General features: G+C 40.8%; 1 protein-coding gene across 1 annotated transcript in view; it reads left to right on the top strand.

Annotated features, from left to right (window-relative positions):
* The window catches only part of THADA (THADA armadillo repeat containing), a 519,919-nt gene that overhangs the window by 298,216 nt on the left and 193,825 nt on the right, over positions 1-27,878 (top strand). The window contains exon 29 of the mRNA XM_063443899.1: positions 21,576-21,744. Within this exon, the coding sequence (XP_063299969.1) occupies positions 21,576-21,744 (169 nt within the window). The remainder of the gene's footprint in view (positions 1-21,575; positions 21,745-27,878) is intronic.

The raw sequence follows: 27,878 nt of genomic DNA, 5'->3' as shown, positions 1-27,878 counted from the left end.
CCTTAACCTATTTAATGAATAGAGTCTAAACTCATCCATCCGGTCTAACCACGTGGCTCATCTGATACAAAGGAGAGGGACGCGTAATTCCAGTTCTTACATTCCTGCACCTGGTCAGTACAGTGATGACAGTATCTTAGCTACGTGTAATTAACTAACTGATACTACAAACACATATACATACATATGCCTTGTGGCAATCTTAGCCTGCTAAACTTGTATTTTACTGGAATTACATCACATTCCCCCCTTTGATGCCTCTGATATTTCACAATTACTTGAGGCATCACTTAACCTTGGTTTGCATATACCTCAGGTTACCATGAACCAGACCAGACTTTTCTTATGATGTGAATCTTCAACATTCATCTTCTTGCATTGGTTCTCCCTGATCTAGAGCCTTATACTTATATATCGCCATTATCTGTGCAGCAGCCTTCCTCTCTGCTATACTTCCTATCAGGCTTTGCACAGACCTAACTACTAAGGGTATAAGACACGGCAGGAGTAGACACAACATTAAAATTAGTAGGACTCCACCTACCACTGCCTTAAGCCCTCCAAACCACTCATACCAGCTACCAAACCAACTACTTGGATTGTACCCTTTCCATACCTGAGTAGGCACATGCGCTAGTTTAACCATATGGCTAGTAAGCTCAGCTATTGCTTGCCCTTCGTCATCTATTTGAAGACAGCAATTGCTTAGGTTAAACTTCCCACATACACCTCCCTCTACTGCCAAAAGGTAATCCAAGGCTAATCTATTTTGGTATACTGCTGTCCTCATCCTGGTGTTATGCTTCGCTAGAAGATTGAGCGCTTGTGATGTTTCATTAGTGATAATCTCAACCACCGCCTGTAACCTTATAATACGGTTGAGCATATAAATAGGGGTTCTATAACCAAAGGTACCATCCTCAGCCCACGTGGCTGGCCCATAATAATCTATGATACGCTGGGGAGGCCATTCATCATCTTCCCAGGCGCCTATCTCTATGGGTCCCCTTTTCTTCCTATGATTCACATCATACACTTTAACACCTAAAGTCTCACCTGTTTCAATCGGTAACAAGAAGAAGGATGGTTTGAGCATACCTAACACACATGCCCCTTCCCAGTCCTGTGGCAACTCCGAATAGGCTTTCTTACCACAGATCCAGTACAAATTTGCTGGGGCTCTCCAGGTAGATGTGATGGATAGATCAAACCACACGTCCTTTAAATTGGCATATCTAGCAAACGGGTTAGATGGTTCTGAGACATTTGAAGCCGACCACCAAGTTGTATTCTTTGTATCATCATCATAAGCTTTTTGCCCTAGACAAGTTAATTCTCCTACAGAAGTATTATACATTATTCCTTTCCTTGCTATGCAAACATAACCTATGATGGAGGTCTTTAATCTCCACTCAGATTTACCTCTAACACTCATATGATAATCGGCTTGTGTAGATATTAATTGTTGAACTGCCTCAGAACCGGACATTACCTCCTTTGCTTCCTAAGGCCATTGGTCTCCCATGTTAGTACCTCCACACACATAGCAGTTGGTAACATTAAGACTACCGGCAATACTTTCAGCTAAATCGATGAACAGGTTTTTAGCATTATGGGGGATCTTATTATCTATACTCATCTCTTCGTAAAAGGAATGGTATACTTGATGAGTCTGGGAGGATACCGTATCAGTCTCTATCCCTATAAATAATATTGTCCCAGGGTCTAAACCCGTCCCGTATATTTGAAACCCAAATAAATTACCATATTTATCTAAGAACTTGTCGGGGTTATTTATAAGAATATGGACTGGATTGCATTCCATAGACTTACAGTATGGATTGGTAGGCAACTTAGTAACAATCATGTCTTTGTCTACTGTCTGTCCCCAAGTCGCCCACCCCACACAAGACCAATATGGACAAAAGTTATAGTCTTTATTTGGGCATCTAGGACTCACATATTTATTTTTGCTACTGGGACAAATATATTTATCGTTAGACCCATACGTCCTCTCCCATCTAAGATCCCCACATACATTCCACGGCTTTCTACCACTCGATATCGCTTTACACGCATCAAATAGCAGAACACCCGAAGAATGTACGGATTCTAACACCGTTTTATTAATTAGGGTCCCCTGAGGATCTCCATTCCTGAGAGTCAACCAAATTGTACGAGGTTGATACTCCGGACTGAAGCACTTAGGTTCTCCTACTCCTAAATGGCACACACTATAATCTATATTTAAGTATCTACATCTCGATACATCTCCTTTACACTCGTATTGTGAATGCCAAATTAGGGTTTGGGAAATATGGTTACCTGTTCTCGTAGTCTTAATGCATACCTCACAGCTAGGAGTGTCGGTACCTCTACCTTCCTGAATATAAAAACACATATAAATAAACACTATCAAAAGCACATCTTTCGCCGTCATCCTCAGTCTTCGTCCGTGCGATGGCGCCTCAGCTTCCAGGATGTGAGGGGCTGCAGGGAATGGAGTTCTGCTCGTCTTCACAGGTGTCCCTTCGAGACTTTCCTGGCTTATACACTATGTGATGGTAAGCGGACAGGCTTTATTATGGCCTTCTCACTCACACCTGTAACAATAAAATTTGTAATCCACAATAATTCCTCGTTACTCCGACTGAGTAGTGCGTTTTAACCGGATCTTGCAGGGATTCTCTGGATCTGCTGTAACTTGCCAAGAATCGACTGCTGCTGGTTTAACCCTGGAGTGATGTATCCACGGAGTCACTTCTGCTACTTTTATTGCTGTAGGGGTAGACAAAAGAACAACATAAGGACCTCTCCACTTGGGCCCTAACGGTACATTATTCCACTCTTTAATCCACACTTGGTCTCCTGGATGGTAACTATGAACAGGGGGATAAATATTCACAGGTAATCTATCTTGTACCCATTTCTGTACCTCCTCCATAGTTTTACCCAACTCTACAACCTGCTGCCGAGTAATTCCTTCTCCCAACTGACTCAAGTCCCCCCTTAAGTTACCAAGTACGGGAGGTGGTCGCCCATACATGATTTCAAAAGGAGAGAGGCCCATCCTTCTGGTAGGGGTACTGCGGATTCGCAATAAAGCTATGGGTAAGAGAACGTTCCACTTAAGTTGGGTTTCCTGACACATTTTAGCCAACTGGTTCTTTATAGTTCTATTCATTCTCTCTACCTTACCAGAACTCTGGGGTCTATATGCAGTATGAAGCCTCCACTTTATACCAAGCATATGAGTCAGTTGTTGTAGGCACTGGTGAACAAAAGCTGGACCATTGTCCGATCCTATAGAACAGGGTAGTCCATATCGGGGTATTATTTCTCGTAGCAGGAATCTCACAACTTCTCCTGCTTTCTCTGTACGAGTAGGACATGCTTCTACCCAGCCTGAATAGGTGCACACAATTACCAGCAGGTAACGATGTCCACCCGACTTAGGCATCACTGTAAAGTCTATTTGTAGATCGGACATGGGGAGTCCCCCCATAAACTGGACTCCTGGTGGCTTTACTGGTCCTTGTCTTGCATTATTTTTAGCACACGTTACACATCTACGTACAATGGCCTGAGTCAAGTTGGACAATCTTGGTATGTAGAAATGTTTTCTAAGAGATTCTTCAGTACTGTCTCTCCCAGAATGTGTCCCGTTATGATAGTTTTGGACAATTTCTACTGCTAGTGATGCTGGTATAACTATTCTTCCATCTTCTAGCTGATACCACTTGTTCTCCAAATACTTTCCCGGTTCAGTCTTTAACCACTCCTCTTCTTGAGCTGTATAAACTGGAGTCCATTGGGACAGTGGAGTTGGTATAAGAGCAGCTATATGCCCCACATACTCCTGTCTTCCTGATTCAGCAGCACGCTTAGCTGCACTATCTGCCATCCGATTTCCCTTGGTTACATCACCATCACCTCTCAGATGTGCTCGACAATGAATAATACCGACTTCTTTCGGCTCCCACACTGCTTCCAATAGTTGTAGGATTTCAGCTGCGTACTTGATTTCTTTGCCCTCTGAATTCAGTAGTCCTCTTTCTTTATACAAAGCTCCGTGGGCATGAGTGGTTAAAAACGCATACTTAGAGTCCGTATAGATATTCACTCTTAAACCTTCAGCCAATTGTAACGCTCGTGTTAGTGCTATTAATTCTGCCTTTTGTGCTGATGTTCCTTTCGCCAGTGGCCGAGCTTCTATCACCTTGTCTATTGTTGTCACTGCATATCCTGCATAGCGGATCCCTTCTTTCACATAACTACTGCCGTCGGTGTAATATTGAACATCGGGGTTCTGGATGGGAAAATCACGAAGATCTGGTCTACTTGAGAATACTTCATCCATTACTTCCAAACAATCATGTTGACTTTCAGTAGGTTGTGGCAAAAGGGTAGCTGGATTTAAGGTGTTTACAGTCTCTAAATGCACTCTTGGGTTTTCACACAACATTGCTTGATACTTGGTCATACGGCTATTACTAAACCAATGATTTCCTTTGTAATCCAACAACGTCTGTACTGCATGTGGGACTCGTACATAAAGTTCTTGACCCAGAGTGAGTTTATCGGCTTCAGCTACTAGCAGGGCGGCTGCAGCTACGGCTCTTAGACAAGGTGGAAGTCCGCTGGCCACTGCATCCAGTTGCTTAGACATGTAGGCAACAGGTCTTTGCCATGATCCCAAGTACTGTGTCAATACTCCCACAGCCATTCTTCTTTGCTCGTGTACATATAAGTAGAATGGTCGTGTGTGATCAGGTAGACCTAATGCTGGGGCACTCATCAAAGCCTTCTTCACATCTTCAAATGCCGTTTGCTGTTCTTGGGTCCATAAGAAGGGGTCGTGCTCTGTACCTTTGATAGCTGCGTACAGAGGTTTTGCTAGTATCGCATAGCTGGGAATCCATATCCTACAGAAGCCTGCTGCCCCCAAGAATTCTCGCACTTGTCTTCTATTCTTGGGTATTGGTATTTGGCAGACAGCCTCTTTTCTCTCTGGCCCCATAATTCTTTGACCTTCAGAGATATGGAACCCCAGATACTTGACAGTTGGCAAACACAACTGAGCCTTCTTTCTAGACACCTTGTATCCTGCCTTCCAGAGAATGTGTAGTAGATCGTGCGTTGCTTGCTGACAGATTTCTTTTGTAACTGCTGCTATCAACAAGTCATCTACATATTGTAACAATACACACTCTCCTGGGATGGACTCGAAATCCAATAGATCTTGACCTAGGGCTGAACCAAATAGGGTAGGTGAATTTTTAAACCCTTGGGGCAGTCTTGTCCAAGTCATTTGGCGTTTTGAGCCCGTTACAGCGTTCTCCCATTGGAAAGCAAAAATACATTGACTTTCTGCGGCAATTCGGAGGCAAAAGAAGGCATCTTTGAGGTCTAAAACTGTGAAGTAAGTAGCCCCGCCCGGAATTAAAGCAAGCAGGTTATATGGATTGGGTACAACTGGATGTATACTAACAACCGCATCATTGACTGCTCTTAAGTCCTGCACAGGTCGATACTCATCTGTGCCGGGCTTTTGAACAGGCAGCAATGGGGTGTTCCAGGGGGAAGTACAGAATTTTAGGATACCATACCGTATGAACTTATCCAGGTAGGATTGTATGTTCTTCTTAGCCTTCTGCGGGATGTGATATTGTCTCAGGCTCACTGGATAAACCCCATGTTTAAGTTCAATTTTTATTGGTGGAATATTGCGGGCCAGTCCTGGTGGGTTGTTCTCTGCCCAAACTCCTGGTATGTTAAACAATGTCTCATCACTCCTAGGGTTTTGGCTAGTCAACACTGTATAAAGTCGCCACTCTTCTTCCTTTGGTACGGATAAAGTCATAATACCTGAAGGTCCATTAAACTTTAAAGATGTTGTTCCATCTGGTAGGAACGTAATCTGCGCTTGTAATTTGGATAGCATATCACGTCCCAGCAATTGGACTGGACATTCAGGCATATAAAGGAATTGGTGTTTTACTACGTGGCCTCCCAATGTACAGAGTCGACTTTTAAGAACCGGTCTTTCAGCACTTCTTCCAGTTGCTCCTATCACAGTAATAGTCCTTCCAGATGGAGGAGCAACTAGATTAGTCACCACTGAATGTTCAGCACCAGTGTCGATCATGAACGCACTCCTTTTCCCCCCTATTGATACATCGACCATAGGCTCCGCTCGACCAAGGGGGATGGAGCCCGGTCGGTATCAATAGTCCTCCATGACCGTGTCAGCCAATCCTACGAAGTCCCTACCTTCTCTATCGCGGGACCTTTGCGCTGCTGGAATATATCTGTCTTCCCTAACACTTCCTCTGTTCCCATTACTCCCTCTATAACCATTACTCCCTCCGGGGCCTCCTCTACCTCTCGCTCTGCCTCTAAAGTTTCCGTAGCCTGCCCTGGGTAGGACCCTCTCGTACTGCTCTCTTTGCGGACATTCGTTCCTCCAATGCCCTTCTTCCTTGCAATACGCGCACTGATCCCTACTCAAAGGCTCCCTACTCCATCTATTATTGCCTCTATCTGGGCCCCGTTTATCTACGCCTGCGATCGCTACCGCTAGCATATCAGCCTTTTTACGCATCTTGCGCTCCTCCTCTTTCTTGCTTTCTGTTTCCCTATTCATATAGACCTTATTAGCTACCTCCATTAGTTGGGAGATTGACATACCTGCAAACCCTTCTAACTTTTGTAGCTTGCGCTTAATATCTCCGTAAGCTTGGCTGACAAAGGCGGAGTTAACCATTCGGGAATTGTCTGCGTCTTCCGGATTAAAGGGGGTGTACAAGCGGTACGCCTCCAATAATCGGTCATAAAAGACACTGGGCGCTTCATCGCTTTTCTGGATCACCTCAACTGTCTTCGACATGTTAATGGCTTTCTTTCCTCCGGCTTTCATGCCAGCAATTATAGCGTCTCTATAGGCTCTGAGTTGAACCATATCAGCACCATTTACGTTCCAATCGGGATCAGTGTTGGGATAATGTGTTGCGGCCCATGCTGCTGGATTAGCTTGGTTCAAAGCACGGGCTCTATCTTCTAATGCTTTAATGGCTGCTTGATTTATTCTTGTCCTTTCCTCATTGTTAAATAAAGTCATTAGTAACTGCTGGCAATCAGCCCATGTCGGATTATGCGTCTGTACTATTGAGGTGAACAGATCAGTCATGGCTTGTGGTTTCTCAGTATACGAGGAATTATGGGTCTTCCAGTTTAAAAGGTCGGTAGTGGTGAAAGGGACATATACGAAGACAGGGTCAGCGTGTGCCATTTGACCTGCGGCATCGATATAAGCTGACCCGGGATTTAAGCGAAGAGGCATCTGATAGTGCTTTAATTGTTGGGCACCAGTCAACTGTCGGGTTTGGATGGGGCTACGTAGGGAAGCGTCAGTCATGGGTTCCGGTCGGGGAGAGATAGGGTATGGGGATGTGGGAGGTTGGTTTTGGGAAAAGGTAGTGAATAGAACACTTCGGGCCGAGCTAGATGAAGCTTGACCGGAAGTCTGAAGTGGCGCCAAATCAGGATATTCGTTTCTAATGGGGGTGGGTTCTGGTTCCGGAAGGGGAGATTTAGTACGAGGGGGGGTGGATCCTGTACTGGAGGAGGAAGCGGAAGTGGATGGGGGTAGTGAGGGAAGGGTTACAGGACTTCCTGCGTTTGCGTCACTTCTTCTTAACGGAAAGTAAGGGGGCGGCAAAGGGATCTCGGACTCAGGGGGCGTGTCCAAAATGGGCCTAACACCAGTCCTAGTGGACGAACAAGTCCTAGCTACCATGAGGCGACACTGCTCCTCGTGGCATGTCCGGAGCCATTTTGGCGAGTCATTTACGGCCTGTCTCCAACAATCAATATAAGGAAACTGGCCGTAAAGTTCAGGCCTACCTGATACAGCCACGTGTAAGCGCTGTACCAGAGTTGGATCCAAACTGCCACGTGGCGGCCATGCCGCAACCAAAGTAGGCCACTCCCTAGTGCACAAAGTGACCAAACGTACAGGAGACATCTTTACCCCAAAATCACAAACTTTGAATCCCTTTTTAAAATTCTTAACCATACATCCTAAGGGATCCGGAATCGTTGACTGCGACGCACCCATATTTAACAGTGGAACGTTGTCGACAACGATTACTATACACGCGTACTATTCAACAGTCACACCCGTTTCCTCTGGCAACAGCACCACGTGGTACGGTTATCAAGTGAAACGTACACCATAACAATAAACACTCAGGGAATTCCCGTACACACACAGCTGCTACACCAGTCACTATATAATCAATATTATGCCCTTTGGCGTAACTACACAGTCACCCACGCTATAATTCTCTATATACGAATTACCCGTCTATAACACACCCAGTAACATCGTCTTTTACAAATAGCGGTTACAGTACGGTTAGCATAGGTCAAAGCACAAGTTAAGGTCACAATACAATTATTAGTGGTTATGGTGTTAAAACATGCAATGGACGACAATGATTAGTACTTATTATACAATGTCAGTAAATATACAGGGTTATGGTACCGTGCACTATAATACAGCAACACACTATTAACACTCTCGCTAGACGGCTGAGCTCGCGCTATCTAACAAGATATACACTTTACTAAACAATCGTTAACACATTTACAATTCCCAACTAAACTATTGGCCAGTACCTTGAATGGACTACCTAAAACTATATACACCCGTTTTGGTTAGCCACACTGCCCAATCACCACATATACACAACGAGCTAGAGATCCGAATTTACACAGGCGCCTCTTAGTCGTACTATCAAAAGTCTAGTGGGTTCCAAATTTACACGCCTTCCCACTTAGCCCAGATAGGATGAGAACTAGCGAACCGAATTTACACAGGCGCCGCTTAGTCTCCCGGTCCCTCCGACCTAGCGAACGTAATATACACCCTAGAACGCTAGTCTAGACAAGACACCGGTGTCCGGCTAGGGCTATTTACACCAGAACCCCGCCTGACTAACCAAATCAAACGGTCTGACTAAAGAGCGTTCGATCGAGCGGTGCGCCTTCGCTCCTTCCCTCCGACAGAGGGGGCAGATACAGATTCAAAAACCCCTTTGGGCCTACCGCACAATCGGTATACCCCTAGCGGGTCCTGCCGTCTAAAACAGCAGTTATCTTACCTCCTCGTTCCTGAACCTGAGTTCACACTCATCGACGGGGACACCCCAGCACTTCTTACGTAGAGGCCGATGATCTCCTGGACAACAGACCAGTGGCGCCGAGACGAAGGGAGGTCCACGCAGAAGTTCAGGGGTGCAGCCGTAGAGAACGTGGGCAAAGATAGACCGTCTCACGCCTCTGCCTCTCAGCTACCGTTGAACGATGAGCTTCCCGGCCAATGCACCAAATGATACCGGAGAAACTGACGGAAGCCAAGCACAGAGAGATGGACACAGGTTTCTTCAGGAAGGAAGAGATTCTTTATTGGATCACCGATCGGGACTCAGAGGGACTAGCGTCACCAAAATACAGCAAAGTCTGAGTACTGAATACATAGAGTACATTCCTTATATAGCACTGTAGCTCCTCCCACAATTAACTACACCCACACATACCCTTAACCTATTTAATGAATAGAGTCTAAACTCATCCATCCGGTCTAACCACGTGGCTCATCTGATACAAAGGAGAGGGACGCGTAATTCCAGTTCTTACATTCCTGCACCTGGTCAGTACAGTGATGACAGTATCTTAGCTACGTGTAATTAACTAACTGATACTACAAACACATATACATACATATGCCTTGTGGCAATCTTAGCCTGCTAAACTTGTATTTTACTGGAATTACATCACAGTACTTGGATTGTTTCTTTAAGTAGATGGTAGCTAAATACTTGCTTCTCCAGTGCTGCTGGAGTCATTATGATCTAGGATTCTTTGGTGAATTCCCTCTACAATGATGCTGACACATTATTGAGTACCCCTGACAATCAGTTGTTGGCATACAAGTATATGCTGTTGCCATGGCTCTCTTTGCCAAGAATTGAGTGGCAGATTAGGAGAGATAAATGTTTTTTTCTGATCAATATATTTGCTGGCAGTTCTGCTCACACAGTGCGCAGATGGTGTTTACATAAAATAGACGTGTACAATGACCGCTACACTTTATATTGGGTCTGTATTACAAAGTGGGTAGCTAGGTTCAAGATGTGCTTGTAAAGTGTATACTAATGTATTTTTTTCATTGTACAAAATGCACTGTAAAAGTAGTTTGAAACCTGCATTGTAGAAGTTACAATGTGAAATGCCACATTTGTAAAGGCATGACTTCAATGATAAAATACAATCAAAAAAGCACAATATAAAATCTTAAGTAACAAATTAAAACTAATGGAGTAAAAGCTGCTAAATACATGAAAGGTGATTTCTATAAACCTCAAACACATTCAATCTACAGAGGGTCAGCGCTTCGAGTAGCGCTTACACAGTGGTGAATGCGCACGGAGCAGATAATAAAATATATTATGGTCAGGAGTAAAATGGTGTAGAGAATTCACAGTTCAGAATTGTAGTAATGTCTTTGTGGAAATTACTTCAAACTAATTAAAGTCCAAACACAATGTATTCGTTGAGAAGGTTAAAACAAAAAATCCTTGTAAAAAAAAAAAAAAAATAGAAATATTTAAAATAACGAAAGTGGTATAAAAAAAAAAAAGTTAATAACCACTATTAAGTCCAGTACATGCAGTTGAGCAGTGAGTGGATGAACCAGTATCACCCTTCCGTTGGAGCAGCTGGAACCGGATAAAGTCCTTTCTTTCAGCCGCAGAAGTTTAAATAAAACCGGAGGGATGCCGTTGCCTCAAACCGCTAGAAGTATACTGCTGGTACCGGAGAAAATGGAGATAATAGGACCAAGCTTCCATTTATCTAAGTTTTCCCCGGTACTTCGTTTGAAGTAATTTCCACAAAGACATTACTACATTTCTGAACAGTGGATTCTCTACACCATTTTACTTCTGACCATAATATATTTTCTTATCTGGTCAGTGCGTATTCACAACTTTGGAGGTGAATCAAGACTAGATTTACAATATCATATTGTTATATTTTTCACTTCTTTTTTTTTTTTTTTTTTTCCTTACAAAGTATGTGACAGTTTATTAGTAAAAAAGAAAACAGCTATGAGCTATTAAAGTAGTATCAGACTAGACATGTTTCATGCCTACAGGCACTTTTTTTTTTTTTTTTTTTTAATTCTTTATTTTTGTAGTGCAGGTATGAAGTACAGACTGACGAGAGGTATCCCAAAGGCAATCCTCCGGTCTTTCCCTCGCGTAACATGCGGGGCATATGAATAACATGCACATTTTTATTTTACTCAGGCTTATACATGTGGGTTTAAACACAGTTTTAAAGTATAATGCATTGGAGTCGGTATGAGAACTAGGGTATAAACATTCTAAATAATGTAATTGCGTATCATTGATGATAGAGACATGCCGGGTCTTTAACAGTTAAGACAATACATTTGGTATTCTCGAGTACAGTGAGAAAACGGATATGTGTAACAAGAAAGCTAACTTAGCTGGGTACATTAAATTCTGTCGCATCAATACTGTTTATGGTAAACTCTATTTAAAATGTTGGGCAGCTGCAGAGTCTGAGGCCTGGTAAGGTGCCTGGAAGTGATAGCAATTAGTATGTGGTAAAGTTACTGTTTAAGTTGCATGCTAGACTAAGCAAATTAACATTACTGTGGTTGAAACTCTGAGAGTCTAATTTAGATGCACATTTTAGAGGGTCATTTAATTTTCGTGAAAGCCCTTTGTGATAGGCTGCTATCAAAGCCTCTGGATCCTGGCTAACATGGGGAGTTATTACAAACTATGTGCCAGTAATCTACATAAAACAAACCTATCCACAACAGTGGTCATGACATGACTTCGCTACAGAGAAACGTGCTAGACCTAGCTAAATAAAACTCTACGTTTATATTTGATTGTGCTTATTTGAGATGCATGCATTTTGTCATTCAAGAACAACAACAACAAAAAAGAAAATCAGGCAGGTAAACCTTTAGAGAAAATGTTAAACAGTAGGGCTGTATGGTACTGGAAGTCCATGGTGCTGCGTAGGGCCTTCTCCAGTGCTTGGGTGAGGTGTCTCGGCCTCAGTCCACTGAATTGACGGTAGTCAGCCAACGCCTACTCTGCTTATCCATTGGGGTTGTGCGGAGGCCTCTTGGGCTTGTATGGTCCACGCCTTGTCGGAGGCCTGAAGCGGTATGTCCCAGACTCTAGGTCCCCCGGATGAAATCAAATCTGGTGGGCTTGTGTGCCGTTTGGGACCCAGGTGCGCTGCCTGTACCCCTCTGCCCTGGTACCTCTGGAGAGCTGATGCCCTTGTGCCACGAGCTCGGGGACCAGTGTGGCCCGAGGTCTCCCCTGTCGGGGTTGTGCGGTGGGTCTTGGTCTTTGGTCGCTGTCGCTGAGGTTTTGCTACCCTCCGCCGGTGTGGCAGGCAACTGTGGAGTACATCCCCTCTTGCTCTTGGACCAGGAGGGCCTCCGGTTCGGGAAGATGTGGCTCGGTGATCCCAGGCGCTGGAAGGCGGTAATTTAGCACCTCTCTTTGTCGGGGCTGCACGTGTTGCGGGCTTCATATGACATGGCTCAGCAGCCTGCATGCATTTCGTTAGTTGGGCCCAAAAGTTGTCGAAGATAATGTCTATCGGGTCCCTCTCGATTTTGCTACTGCCCGGCTGGGTAGGTTGGTGTTTGGCTTGCGGAGTTAGAGACGTTTTATCCGCCATATTGGAGGTACCCTCCCCCACATTGCTTGTGTGCGTCGCTTGCTGGGTCGGAGGTTGTGGGGTGCGGGGCACTCCTTCTGGTGGGGACCGGGATCTCCCCCACCGGTCCATAGGGGGGGAGGGGGAAGGGGGGAGGGGGGGAAGCTGTACATATTCTTGTGTCGTCGCGCGTGGCTGGCGGGAAAGCGGCCGCCATTCCCCTTCGCCACTCGCTGCAGGCCTCACTTCACCGTTGCGGTTCCCTGTGGTCCTTGGTGTCGGATGTGGCATCGCCAAGTTCAGGTAACGCTTCCAAACACAGTGGTGTATTTTGCCAAGGGTTTATGTCGCTGTATCTCAGGTTAATTCAAGGAATATGCTTTCCGCGGCAGGAGCTCTGGCAAAGCTCAACCTCTTTGTTCGCTGGTTAGGCTCCGCCCCTCTTTTCACTTCTTACTAAGGCTAAAACTACTTGAAGCGCTGACACTCTGTAGATTATTTATAACTTCAATAATACATTTTTGCGGATGACATTGCAATAGAAGCTAAAATCTGGAACAACATTTCTATGTTCTGTGCCACTTTGTCACATATTCATGACAGGTGCAATTTAAAGAAATCTAAGCAAGAAAACAATGGTTATTATGACATGCCATACTTCACCGACTCCATTAGATCATTATTTATTTTTGTTAAGGTGCTCTGTATAGAATTATTGAACACATTCTTTGTAAACTGTTGATGTGGAACAGGAGATTCTACTTTCCTGCTACAAAGGCTGAAAAATAAGACAATAGTGTTAGCTGCAAAGCTACAGGGTGGGATGGTTGTACTTAAATACATATGATTTATAAGATCTGAGAATACAATACAAGGCAATGATGGTTAACATTTTGCACTCCATCTCTGGTCGTTTCCAATGATGCTCTGCCAGTGAGACGGTTCAAATTTAGTAAAAGAATACAAATTTTTTAATGTGTATATCTAAAATGAAAGGGTAATACTTCAGTGCACAGGGAGTACTGTGACCACATGGATGGAAATTAAGTTATCAGCATTACCGGTAATTTAGTTTGTGATGACCTTCACATCTCATGATTGAGTTTTACGCGATCGTTGCCACAGAAGAGCATGTAGTGGATGTTAGTGTAACAGCCACTAGAGGTGTTTTAAACATTCGTGTTTGTGAAGGGTGAAAATGACAAGACCACTGCGCCCAGACCATTTTATTGAGATGAACTGGTCTGTGTAACTTTAGTAGTTCATTAAGTAGATGCTATCATTGTACCTGATTATCTGCAATTTTATATAGTGAGTTCTATATCGTTTAGCTTTCAAACTACGTGGATGAGACCCTAGATAAAGTTTTATTGTTGTAGCCAATTGCAGTATGCTTTATTGGTTATATAAGGCAGAGATAATGAGTACAAGATTGTCCCATGAATGATGTTACTTACCTTTGTTGCTAGAATCTGATACTATATGAATGAACTGCTGTTAAAAATATATGTTTACCGATAAGTGAGTAAGAAAAAAACTATTAAACATTCACCAAGAATGAATAGTACCTGCTCAGTGAGATGTAATTAAGACACAGAACCCATGCTCACTGTGCGGTGAGATATATCAATGAGTTATGATTCAGTTGTCTAGGCCACAGGGTTCTGCAAACTCTGACCCTCCAAATGTTGCTGAACTTCAACTCCCAAGTTTCTTTGAATGGACAGCCATAGAATCATGGGAGTTGTAGTTCAGCAACATCTGGAGGGACAGAGTTTGGAGAACCCTGGTCTAGGTAATGCATCTATTGGACAGAAAGTATCTCCTTGGTATTTTGCATCCGGATTGACCCTATTGGTGTGACCAGTGTGATGTGTTCATGAACAATATATTATATAGGTGAGGGTCAGCTCAAACCCCAAGGTTCTTGATGTTATACATAATGTTATTTTTTACATGTTCAGTTCTAATTAAAATCATTTTCATTGGCTTCCTTTGGTGTTCTTTGGTAGCTCCCTAGTCATTTCCTGTGGTTGGACTGAACCTAATTATGAGCAAATCATTTGTTTTATAATCAGGTGAGAGAGTCGTTGCCTATTTCGGACGTCTTGACTCATTGCTTAACATTTTAAGCATAACGCAGAATCCATGAAACACATGTTATATTTGAAAAATGGTTTAACTCTACTATTTGCTGAGTGTTTTTACATATTTGCTGCGTTAAACTCTTGATCATAGAAAATAGTGAAGTAAAACGTAATTGTTTAATGTGTGTGTATATATATATATTTTTTTTTTTTTTGTGTGTGTGTAAGCCAAATGCTTCTTCTCATGTATTAATAGAACCTGTATCGGAATACCTGGTCTACCTTTGAGAAAGCACCCAGGTTTCATGGTCAACATTAAAATAATGATTCAATCAGTTATGCTGTCATTTGTGGGTCTTTACATTTTTTTTAAGAAGTGGGGAGTTTTATCATGTTTTGATCTCATGAACATTTGTGCTACACAGGAGTGTATTGAGGATCCCACAAGAGAACACAGTCCTCCTATAGATCATTTTGCTTATTCACGATGAGTGTATGAAGTTCTGTGTTCCCATCAGCGGTCACAAGTGACGACTGATGGGAACGGGCAAGAAATTGAAGGCAGAAACTACATATTGCTGAAAATTAGCACCTGCATAAGACAAAGTCGTTTTTACTTTGTCTTATGATATATTCTGATCACATTCAATCACATTTTTTTTGTCATTCTATGTTTTATTAAGGCAAGGTATTGGTTATAACAATAAAATAGGAGGAGACACAATAGAACGACATAGTAATATAGCCTTCCAACAGATCATGATAAATACATAGCAATTGTAGGGAGCTTGTGTATTGATTTCCTTGCATAGTCAGACTTTTTTTTTTGTTTTGTTTTGTTTTTAGAAGAATTTTAGATTTACAATCAATTATAATGAACATTGGGTTCAATCATCAATTCTTAATGAGTTTTCCATAAACAGTTTAAAACGGTAAAAGGTATTGCTTGCAGATGGTTCTTGACTTTTGACACGCACACACACAGATAAAATTTCTGGATTTGTATATAAGACATTTCTTGGCCTGTAAAATGGGTACTATCCAGAAACCTCACCAGCCTGCTGGAGATGTAAATCCTCTACCAGGACACTGTTCCAGATCTTCTGTTGCTGTGAAATAATCTCTACGTATTGGAAGACGGTCCAGAGTCTCATTGCTGAAGTCACAGGGCATACACTTCCCTGCCTCCCTCGGGTTTACGAGACATGCTCCTTAATGATCTGAACACATGGGATAATGAAATATTCCAGCTGCAACAAAAACTAATTTAGACAAGCACTTGAAGTCTCTAGAGACTCCTCTGACCCAACCAATTTCAGACTCTGTACAAACCACTTGTGACTACGAAGATATGTCCCACAGGATTTTAGGCTCCTACACAAATTTCAGAAAGTGTGGAAATCTTGGGACCAATTCCCGGGCACGCCTTCAGTCTCCTGTGTCAGCCCACGTCTGTGTGTACCCCTTGATTCATCATGGGTTGTATCCCTTGATCCATCATGGGTTGTACCCCTTGATCCATCATGGGTTGTACCCCTTGATCCATCATGGGTTGTACCCCTTGATCCATCATGGGTTGTACCCCATGATCCATCATGGGTTGTACCCCTTGATCCATCATGGGTTGTACCCTTTGATCCATCATGGGTTGTACCCCTTGATCCATCATGGGTTGTACCCCTTGATCCATCATGGGTTGTACCCTTTGATCCATCATGGGTTGTACCCTTTGATCCATCATGGGTTGTACCCCATGATCCATCATGGGTTGTACCCCATGATCCATCATAGGTTGTACCCCATGATCCATCATGGGTTGTACCCCATGATTACTCACTTTCCCTCCCACCCTTCTTAATCACACCAAATCCAGTCTAAGTCCAAGCTTATGTTCCCTCACAGTCTATGTAGTTAATTTTGAATATATTGTGTATATATGGGGAATTGTTTCATAATATTGATTGTACTTATGTACTACTGAAAATTCTAAATAAATCTGATATTTTTTAAAAAAAGGGGGGGAAATGGTGCACTTTAAAATCAAGAAATAATTAGCTGTAAAACTATAATTCCATTAGAAGTTGAAAATATGACACTAATAAATAACTGTGTGTTCATTTTTTATTTTTTGCATGGATTGCAATGGATGACTGGTTTCAATTCTGTTCAACAAATGCCAAAATCTTCTATCCTATATTGTAACGGCAAATAATATATGTTATTTCTCTTTAAGAAATGTCATTGCTGCTACGTGTTTACTCATTCAGAGCCGCACCTTATGTAACCAGATGCACTCGTATGTAATAAAAGATCCGAGATTCATAAGCTTCAAGAAGTACCCATGCTTTGAGGGTCTGGCAGCCTCGCAAATTGGCCCAAATCCCATTTTCCATACTTCCCATTGAGCGATGCGCTAGATTCCTTTGGGAAATCATTTTCCCTCCAGTCATAAGAGAAAGAAGGACATTATTTAATATACAGTTACTGTTAATAAAGCAATATAAGCATCTGCAACAATATGTGTTGTTCATACTCACAGGAAAAGTGTGTGTGTGTGTGTGTATATGTGTGTGTCCTCTGACTTAATATAAAGCAGAACAGTTTAAATCTGTTTGAATGGAAAGAACTTGTATTAAATTCTACATGGCCCTCTTTCATCGATTTAAAATAAGAGGGTTTTATGGTTTTGTTTTATAATCAAGAATGTTCTTAGAAATAAAAAACGTGTGGATATTTTTCAATAATTTATTCTAATTTTCTATAAAGCATTTTCTTAACCCTTTAAGGATGGTGGGCGTGCTATGCCGTCCTTGGGGACTCGGGTTTAAACGCCGGCAGGTCGGCATAGCACATCCACGCTATCCAGGGGACTTACCTGCTTGCCGGTAACGCTGGCGATCGCGATGGGGGGACACCTACCTGGCATCCCAGAGAGTGTTTGTGACTATGTGGCTACTAAAAAAGACTGGACATACCCCATTTGCAAAACTTTGGGTTGTCTACTTTTGCAAATGGTATGCCATCATGTAGGGAAATTCTCATTACTGGGCTACCATACGTTCGCAAAGGCAACGTAACCAATCTGGTGAATTTCAATGTGAAAAAAGTGAAACATGAGCCTTATATTTGACTCTAACTTTTGAAAACACCATAAAACCTGTACATGAGGTGTACTGTTATACTCAGATTTCGCTGAACACAAATATTAGTGTTTTAAAACCGTAAAATGTATCACAACAATTATATTGTCAGTGTAAGTGCCGTTTGTGTGTGAAAAATGCAAAAAATTTCACTTTAACTGATGATATCATCGTTGTAATACATTTTACTGTTTTGAAACACTAATCTTTGTGTTCAGCGAAGTCTCCCGAGTAAAACAGTACCCCCCCATGTACAGGTTTAATGGTGTCTTGAAAAGTTACAGGGTTAAATATGGTGCAAGCTAAATAAAGCAGTTTTAGTGTATAGATCATTCTCCTGCAATTTAACCGCTCAATTCACTGTCATTTAGGAGTTAAATCATTTTGTTTCTGTTTATGCAGCCCTAGCCACACCTCCCCTGGCTATGATTGACAGAGCTTAATTAATCTTAATTAAACAGAATCTTAATTAAACAGAACTTGCAATAAAGAAAGCCTAAATAGGGCTCTCTTTACAGGAAGTGTTTTATGGAAGGCTGTGCAAGTCACATGCAGGGAGGTGTGACTAGGGTTCATAAACAAAGGGATTTAACTCCTAAATGGCAGAGGATTGAGCAGTGAGGCTGCAGGGGCATGTTCTATACACCAAAACTGCTTCATTAAGCTAAAGTTGTTCAGGTGACTATAGTGTCCCTTTAATATGAAAGAGGTGAATTACAGTTGAACAGACATAGTCAAATTCAAAGTTTTGTTTGTTTTATTGTATCAAAACGTATACATTTGGCTCAGTCCTTTAGGGGTTCAACTATAAATTGCTTTATATTTGATACAATAACATTAAAAAAAAAAAAAAAAGTTGAGCAGAATTTGTTAACAAAAGGATTGCCAACGCAGAGAAGTTGTAACTACATAAACTATTGTTCGAGGTGTCTACTACTTTTTAATGAAAAAGTGCTTTTGCTCATCCAATTTCAGAATATGCACTTTGATGAAGGTATTCTTGGAGCAAAGTAGGTATCACTTTATTAAATGTATAGATATTGCAACAAAGCTTCCCTCTGATTTTTAATCCCCTCCTGTTTTTATATACACCTGACATCATTGACAGTACCGCGCATGTTGTGCACTAGACACTAATGCAGAATAAATGGGCATGCCTGAGAATCTGCGGTCTTGAACACCATTCACTAGATACCAGTGTTGTATTCTTATCAGAACACAAGTGGAAATACATCAGTAATTTCGCAATGACGCATTTATTGGAGAACATGGTGGAAGTGATGAGAACAGCTCTCCTGCCAGCTGCCTTTGGATAAACGAAAACTATCATTTGTGTGTGTTGTAAAGCTAAAAGTAAAAAAAAAATAGGCATGTAGCATATCCACTTTAAAATGAAGTCTGCACTATTTAATTTTAAAATATGGAATACAATGCATTCCGTGATACGAGGCTGTTTTAATTTTCTAAAGTTCGTTATAAAAGCGTTATTTATCCATTCTAGAACACGGCCATTTAGCGGTACACAAATTTTTTTTCCCTGGCACTAATATTCTGTTATTTCCGTTTAAATATTTCCAACAGTTTAAAGTTATTCTAACGAACAAGCAATTACGACTCCAGTTACTAATTGGGAGATATGACCTTTTCCAGTATGAAGGTTGTCTTCTTGGCTATAAAAAGAAAAACTTATCTAACGGCCGTGCGATGTCCGCAGCTAACCTGAATAAATCATTTGTTGAATAGCTCCCAGCTTTCATACGTCCAGGAAATAGGAAAGTTGTATTGATGGTTTTGCAGATGCTCTGTGCCAGTTGTACCTTCTCAAAAGGAAACATTTGTTACAAAAAATTTTTCTTTTTTATTTTAGAGATTTAATTATTTAATTTTTTTTTGTTTTTTTAAACCCACACGGCCTATGTAATGTTGTTAGTCCCTTTACTGCCACAAATGTATATACAAAGCTTGGCTAGTCCTCACATACTAGTGCTCTGTTCAGTGCTCCCCTTATATAGGCTGTGAATAATCTTGCCCCTCTTTTGAATTGCGTAGGATCCAGTTTGTCTCATTTATTACAGTGCTACGAATAGAAGCTGATGTATAAAAATACATTGCGTAAGTTACTGATTGTAAGCAGCACTTGATAAGAAATACTGTGTAATATCTACTTCTTAACCCCTTAAGGACCAAACTTCTGGAATAAAAGGGAATCATGACATGCCACACATGTCATGTGTCCTTAAGGGGTTAAAGGAACACTATAGGGTCAGGAATACAAGCATGTATTCCAGACCCTATAGTGTTAAAAATACTATTTAGCGACTGGCCCCCCTTAAATAAGGTGAAAATTTACCTTCATTCCAGAGCCACAAGGGTCCGTTGTCCCCGTCCCCGATCCGCCTCTTTGGTTGAGATAATCAGAACTGATGAGAGAAAAATAGAAAAAAATAGAAGTCAGAATAGATTTTAACTTGCTAGGCTTTTATGCAAAGTAGTGAACTAAATATTGAGCAGATTCAGTGTAAAAATTTGCTCACATTAATCTGAAATGCTTCAGGTGACTACAGTTAGGATTAGGGTGAGAGTGTAATAGCTGCAGAGTTGCAACAGCATATGTGTGCGCCCACTGTGCCTCTGAAAGGACCAGAGAGATTGCTGATTCACCCAGAATGTAATTTAGGGATTGAAATGATTCTGCAGGGGATGTTTTGATACATAGTTCCATTATGCACCTAAACAGAAATCTCCAGATTGCATGATACAGAATGGTTTATTATTATTATTTAAAAAACCCAACAAATTCCACAGGACGGACAAAAGGTGGACTAACCGGCAAGTATGTGCAAAAAGACAAGTTGGACGCACAGGAACAGAGGGTGTAGATAGACATGCTCAAACTAGCTTACATTCTAGAGGTTGAAGTCCTTTCTGTCTGAACAAGATGTATTTTGACATATCATTGAAAGTGATTGGCTATTTGAGAAGCCAGGCCTATCATGTAATTTGTATGTGGAATGTTTGATTGTGACATGTAGACTTCATTTGGTGACGGTCTTCCCGAACCTGAAGAAGAAAAATGAAAAAAGGTTTTTATTATATATAGATTTTGCTGCTGTTGGATCCAACCTAGGGCTAGCAGCGTGTGAGAAGCCATGTTTGTATTGCTCGCACTGCATCCAATGTGTGTACGTATAATGCTTACTGTGTATATGTTAATGAATTTACAGAATTACGTTGTTGCATGCTATACATTTGAGTGTGTGCTTGCTACATGGAAGAGTCTTTTGTCACAGCAAAAAAATTGATATGGAAACTAAAGATTCTAAGCTCCTTGAAGTATCGTTCCTCAAGATGATTGTTCTTTTTTTTTTATTTTTTTTTTACTTAATTTGCATATCACCACATTGCTTTCTGGGATTGTTAAATTGTTAATTGTTAAACAGCAGAGTTTGAAGCTGGCTTTCTAATCTGTGTGGGGTTGTACAGATGGTCTGTGTATTTCAAGCTAATGTGTATATTGAATTCCTTTGTACATTAAGTTGACAGAGTGTGATGTGATTTGTTTCAGGTGCGGTCACTCTCCTGTCTACCGATCACGGGAAATGGCAGCCCGGGCTCTCGTTCCATTCGTTCTGATGCATGACATACCCAAGACGGTCATGAATTTATTAAAAGATCTTCCAGATTCCAGCAGCCAAGATGTAAAGCAGAATCGTGTCCATGGAACGCTATTACAAGTAAGTCATCACAGTCAAGAAATAAAATGAGCATTTCTGTTGTCATTATTAATGATATCTATCTACATTTATGAATCCGATAAGATTAAAAAAATGTCCTTGAAATATTCATAGACTAAAATATAGCACTCAAAGTTGTCACTGGTGTATAAAAAAACATTACTCTGCTTTATACAAAATCAGGGTTATTTACTTAAAGGGACACTGTAGCGTTAGAAATACATATCTATATTCCTAACACTACAGTATTAGAGCTGTCCCTGCTTAGTTTTAGACCCCCCCACACCTGCTAATGAAAAAACAAAAAGAAATTATTTTGTCGACGCTGCTGTCGCCTCATCCTAGCGTGATGTTATATGTAAGGCATGCCTCCAGGATGGTGGTCCAATCAAATGCACCTCCAAGGGGAACATTTGGGGACCGTAGGTGTTCAGTGTGCCTATGATTCTTCCATAGACAATTATTGTATGCAATGATTCTCTGTCGAAGCAGGTGACAGCACTATGCATCTGTGCATGATGTCACTGTATGGTATGAGAGCCAGGAAGAACAGTCCAGTCATACCCTGAGGCATTGGATGTTCCTTGAATGGTGTAGTGTGAGTACAGTGTACCGTTAAGTGGGTATTCAAAGTGCATTTCAAATTTAGGAACACTCCGGGCACCATAACCGCTTCATCAGAATTAAGTTTTGATGGTGCTTAGAGGTCTCTGGGGCATGTCAGCTCTACCCTCCAAAAAGTCTTCAATCAGAAAGCCTCTGACTGGGCGCCCGCTGATAGTCTGAGAACACTCAGTCTGCGGGTTGCTGATTGAATCCTTGAACGCAAATGTAAGTGTAGGGGCAGAGCTTACAGGCGGCGAAATGATTCATTAATGGTTTAACCTCTAAAAGCTGGCACCAAGTACCCGCTTGCACTTTAACTACATAATCCTGATTAAGTTGTTTTGGTTCCCTGAGTGTTCCTTTAATGTCAGGACAATATCAGCTATGCTTTCAGATTGGCTCCTCTGGTGTTTCAAAATCTTGAAATCCACTAGGAATTCTCACTTTAGTGAATAAGTCGGAGTGAGTATTTTAATTGACTTACTGTAAGTAGCCATACGCACTTATGATAACATCTTTTTGTGACTGTCATGGCTGTGAGTGTACATGTCGCAGTAGCCTTTTACCGCCATTAACAATTAAAAGAAATTCTACACCCATTGAAAGTTTCGGTTGTCATTTAACAATAAACAAGGAAGTCATAAAAATTAAGCCTTAAAAATAGGGTTAATCTGTACATCATGTTTCAGTTTTATTCTGATTATTATTCATTTGATAATACTTTGTGTGGTAATATCATATACATTTTACATTATTATTTCTTTTTTAAATTTACTGTAGGGAAAAAAAAATACAAGTGGTTTAGGTCAATTCATGAGATTTTTCTCAGAACTTTGCAAAATACAATACAATTTCCAGCAAATATACATTTTCTTCATTTACCGTATATACTCGAGTATAAGCCGAGTTTTTCAGCACATTTTTTGTGCTGAAAAACCCCAACTCGGCTTATACTCGAGTCAGAGTCTGTATTATGGCAATTTACATTGCCATAATACAGACTGGGGGGAGAGGGGTGCTGGCAGAGCTGTACTTACCTTTCCTGACAGAGGGAGCTGCACAGACCGCGCGGAGGAGGAGAGAGCTGACAGGAGCTGCAGGAAAGGTAAGTACAGCTTTGCCAGCACCCCTCTCCCCCCACTGAACTACCAATGACACTGGACCACCAGGGAAGGAGCCCCCCTCCCTGGCCAGCTAGCAAGCACGGAGGGGGGACGAAAAAAAAAAAAAAACAATTAATAATAATTAAATAATAAATAAAAAAATAATAATATAAAAAATAATAATTAATAATATATCAAATGCCCACCCCCACCAACACATACACAAACACACACTGCATCACACACTGCATCACACACTGCATCACACACTCACACTTCATTCATATACACGCACTCACACACACTGCATTCACACACTGCACTCATACACGCACTGCACTCACACACTGCACTCATACACGCACTGCACTCATACACGCACTGCACACACACACTGCACTCATACACACACACTGCACTCATACACACACACACTGCACTCATACACACACACATTGCACTCGCACTGCACTCATACGCACACACTGCATTCATACGCACACACTGCATTCATACGCACACACTGCATTCATTATATACACACACTGCATTCATTATATACACACACTGCATTCATTATATACACACACTGTAAATAAATATTCAATTAATATAATTTTTTTAGGATCTAATTTTATTTAGAAATTTACCAGTAGCTGCTGCATTTCCCACCCTAGTCTTATACTCGAGTCAATACGTTTTCCCAGTTTTTTGGGGTAAAATTAGGGGCCTCGGCTTATATCCGGGTCGGCTTATACTCGAGTATATACGGTAATATTGTTTAATGTGCAAACCAAATGCCACAAACTACAAGGTGTATGTCTGGTTTGGTTTTATTGACATAGGCTAGGACTTGCGCATTGATTTCTTTATTTGACCTCTCCAGACATATTACAAGGATACGTATAGGGATGCTGCATGATCTTGCTGTGGACCTCTCGTACCTGCATTTTAATAGAGTGTTTAAACCCTTATTCCCAAACTTGCTACATTTGCACTTTAACCGCATAGACCTTCCTTTTAAAAGAACCTATGGCTTTTAAGATCAGGTTTACTTAAATAAATGATATCACTGACACTGTAAATTAGTACGTATGAAGGAAATTTATAAAAGATGCTAAAAATACATTTAATGATCTTATTTTCATGCTGTAAGACTTATTTGAAAATTGTTAATTTTGTTGTGTATGTTTCTGGTGCTTGATTTAATGGATGAGACTGCTACCCCATTCTGAATTAAACCTGCCGGCTATCAATGGCAGGGATTGATCAAGGAGGATCATTTAGTATCGAAAAAAGGTGTCATTGCCCCTCAAGTCTTTCTGAAGTTAATTGTCATAGCAAATTAAAAATACCAAAAATGATTAAAATATAATTGTTTGTGAACTTCGCTTGAGGTTAGTTATAAGAAACACCAATATCTCTGTACTACAATTTACTTTGGAACCGACAAAATTAAATCTTATTCATCACCCTCACTAATATTAGGGTAATTGTGTTTGCAATGGGAAGAGAGAATTCCTTACATCTTCCAATCAACAACTCATTTTGTTAAGAAAAAATGTTGCCATTCTAGCTAGTGAATTTTTGTTAAATCTGTCTACTAAGCCTACGATTTCTTGAAACCACTGGAAAGCATACATATTTTTTTCAGGCTTTCAGTTAAGGTAACTCTTTATTTATAGATTTGTGTCATGATCCTTTATTCCTATTCTCTTGCCCAAGTGTATTTGTGCCCCGGAATGTTGTGCAATTACAAATAATCATGGTATTTTTTTTTATTTTTTTTATTATGTTATATTTCTCTAGGTAGGCAATGAAATGTGCTGCCAGAACCTCTTTCGACTATTTTATTCTAAAACGTAGGGATTTAATATATATGAATTACAAATCTGTATCTTTTAATCTGAAATAACAGATTTAGAAAAGTTCTTCAACTCCACTATAACCGCATATTGTCTATTTAAGCCTTAATTTTGAAATCATTGTTTTAAGTTTGTCTCAATTCACCATTTATTGTGGTGTTGGGGATTTAAAGTGAATTTCATATTAAAATATACACTTCAAGCACCATGACAGTTACGGCCCTTTGGGTTCCATCAGACACCCGCCGTGGCATCTTCAGCATCTGGTCTTCTCCAGCAAGAGAATCTAGATTCCTCTATGTATGCACCTCCCAAGAAGGTGCGTACAGGACCACGCTCATTGGCTGAAAAAGCATTAAATTAGCATGATCCGACGTCAGCCTTACTATATTGTACAGACATCTGATGTCACCTGCAGGACAAGACCAGATGCAGCAGCCTTGGGCTCCTTGGCAGGATCCAGGTAAGCTGTCAAACTGTGCTAAAATTGTTTGACGTCTTAATATGGGATGGTGTCAGGGTACTCAAGGCAGCATAACCATGAGAGCAAGCTGGATAAACAATCATATCTGAGTTTAGTCATTGCACCAGAAAATGTGCAGAACCAACAAGGGATTTATATTTGTATGCCAAAGTTGCCAAATGTTCTCCAACTCCGCTATTTGTCCATCTCAGCAGCTTGAGCCTCCTTACACTATAATCACTGCAATAAGCTATAGTGGCCAAGTAAACGTTTTATCCACAAAGTGTATTTAGTTACACCAAAAAAAAGTAAAGAACAGCTTTCTGTGAAATAAAACATTCATAAAATATTTATCATCTTATGGGGAATATAATGATAGGGCTGTTGCTATTACGCATTTTATTGCATTTTTAGATAAGTATAGCATCTTAATGACTATCTGCCATCTGTGTAGTTTTTATGTGTATCTAACTATTTATTTGACCAACTCTGCTTATCACTGGAATGTGCTTGTAAATGTACTCAGCCATTACAATATTCATTACATTGGATGATTTATCACTGTTATTGGTTGGTCATCATTCAAACAATTTATTTTAAATAAGACGTGCGGCCAATATAAAATGAATATATATATCAAATCAACATAGGAACAAATCTAAGAAACTCGAATTTGCGTAAGAATCGCCACATTTGAAAACACACATTCAGAAAATATTTGTAGCCGAAAGATATTTGTTTTTTTACAACAGGGTTCAGAAATAGAAGTTTCATAAATAACGTACCGTAGTACTCTTAAGCTGACTTATTTAAATGACCAGACTTGGCCTCTGACCCTATGATTCCACAAACACACTATTTGTCAGCTGTGTCTGGTGTATCACATAGGCCCTGGACATCTGTATCATGCAAGGGTTTCACCAGAACCACAAAATTAATGAGGTTAAACCCTGTGCCTGTATGGAAGAACTGACCTGTAGCATGCTCCCTAAGCTCTAAAAGGTAAACAAGCAGAGTAAGGGTTTATAACATGAGATGAGAGGTCATCTAAAAACCAGGCATTCTCAAACTTTTCTTTCCAAGGACTTTGCTTTTTATTATGTATTTATTTTATTGGTCTTTAGGTTAATGCAGAGAACATGGCTCAGGGCATTTAGACGATTACTAAAATGGTGCATTTGCAGCAGAAAAGAAACTTTGCACAAAACAAAAAGCGACACTTTTCGGTTTATTTACTAAATTGAGAATTGTCAAATTTAAAGTGAATTTCAAATTTAAGGCCAAAATATCTGAACTAGAAAATCTTTGTCACTTAAGTGGAAGCATGGGAAGAATGTTTAAAAAATGATTTATAAAGCATAAAAAAATGTATCATATATATATATATACAATAAGTGAACTAACAAACAAGTAGCTGCAACAAGTCAGGTTATGTGTACAAGAACTGAAGGCGCTGAGGGCCCTGCTCAAACAAGCTTACATATTAGAGATGGGGACTGTGTACTGCTACCCTCTACTTCATTTTAGAGATGGAAACTGTGTACTGCTACCCTCTCATTTATTTTAGAGATGGGGACTGTGTACTGCTACCCTCTCATTTATTTTAGAGATGGAAACTGTGTACTGCTACCCTCTCATTTATTTTAGAGATGGGGACTGTGTACTGCTACCATCTCATTTATTTTAGAGATGGGGACTGTGTACTGCTACCCTCTCATTTATTTTAGAGATGGGGACTGTGTACTGCTACCCTCTCATTTATTTTAGAGATGGACACTGTGTACTGCTACCCTCTCATTTATTTTAGAGATGGGGACTGTGTACTGCTACCCTCTCATTTATTTTAGAGATGGGGACTGTGTACTGCTACCATCTCATTTATTTTAGAGATGGACACTGTGTACTGCTACCCTCTCATTTATTTTAGAGATGGAAACTGTGTACTGCTACCCTCTCATTTATTTTAGAGATGGAAACTGTGTACTGCTACCCTCTCATTTATTTTAGAGATGGGGACTGTGTACTGCTACCATCTCATTTATTTTAGAGATGGACACTGTGTACTGCTACCCTCTCATTTATTTTAGAGATGGGGAC

Source organism: Pelobates fuscus, chromosome 2 (assembly GCF_036172605.1).
Source record: "Pelobates fuscus isolate aPelFus1 chromosome 2, aPelFus1.pri, whole genome shotgun sequence".
Taxonomy (NCBI): domain Eukaryota; kingdom Metazoa; phylum Chordata; class Amphibia; order Anura; family Pelobatidae; genus Pelobates; species Pelobates fuscus.
This window is presented reverse-complemented; position numbering and strand designations above follow the sequence as displayed.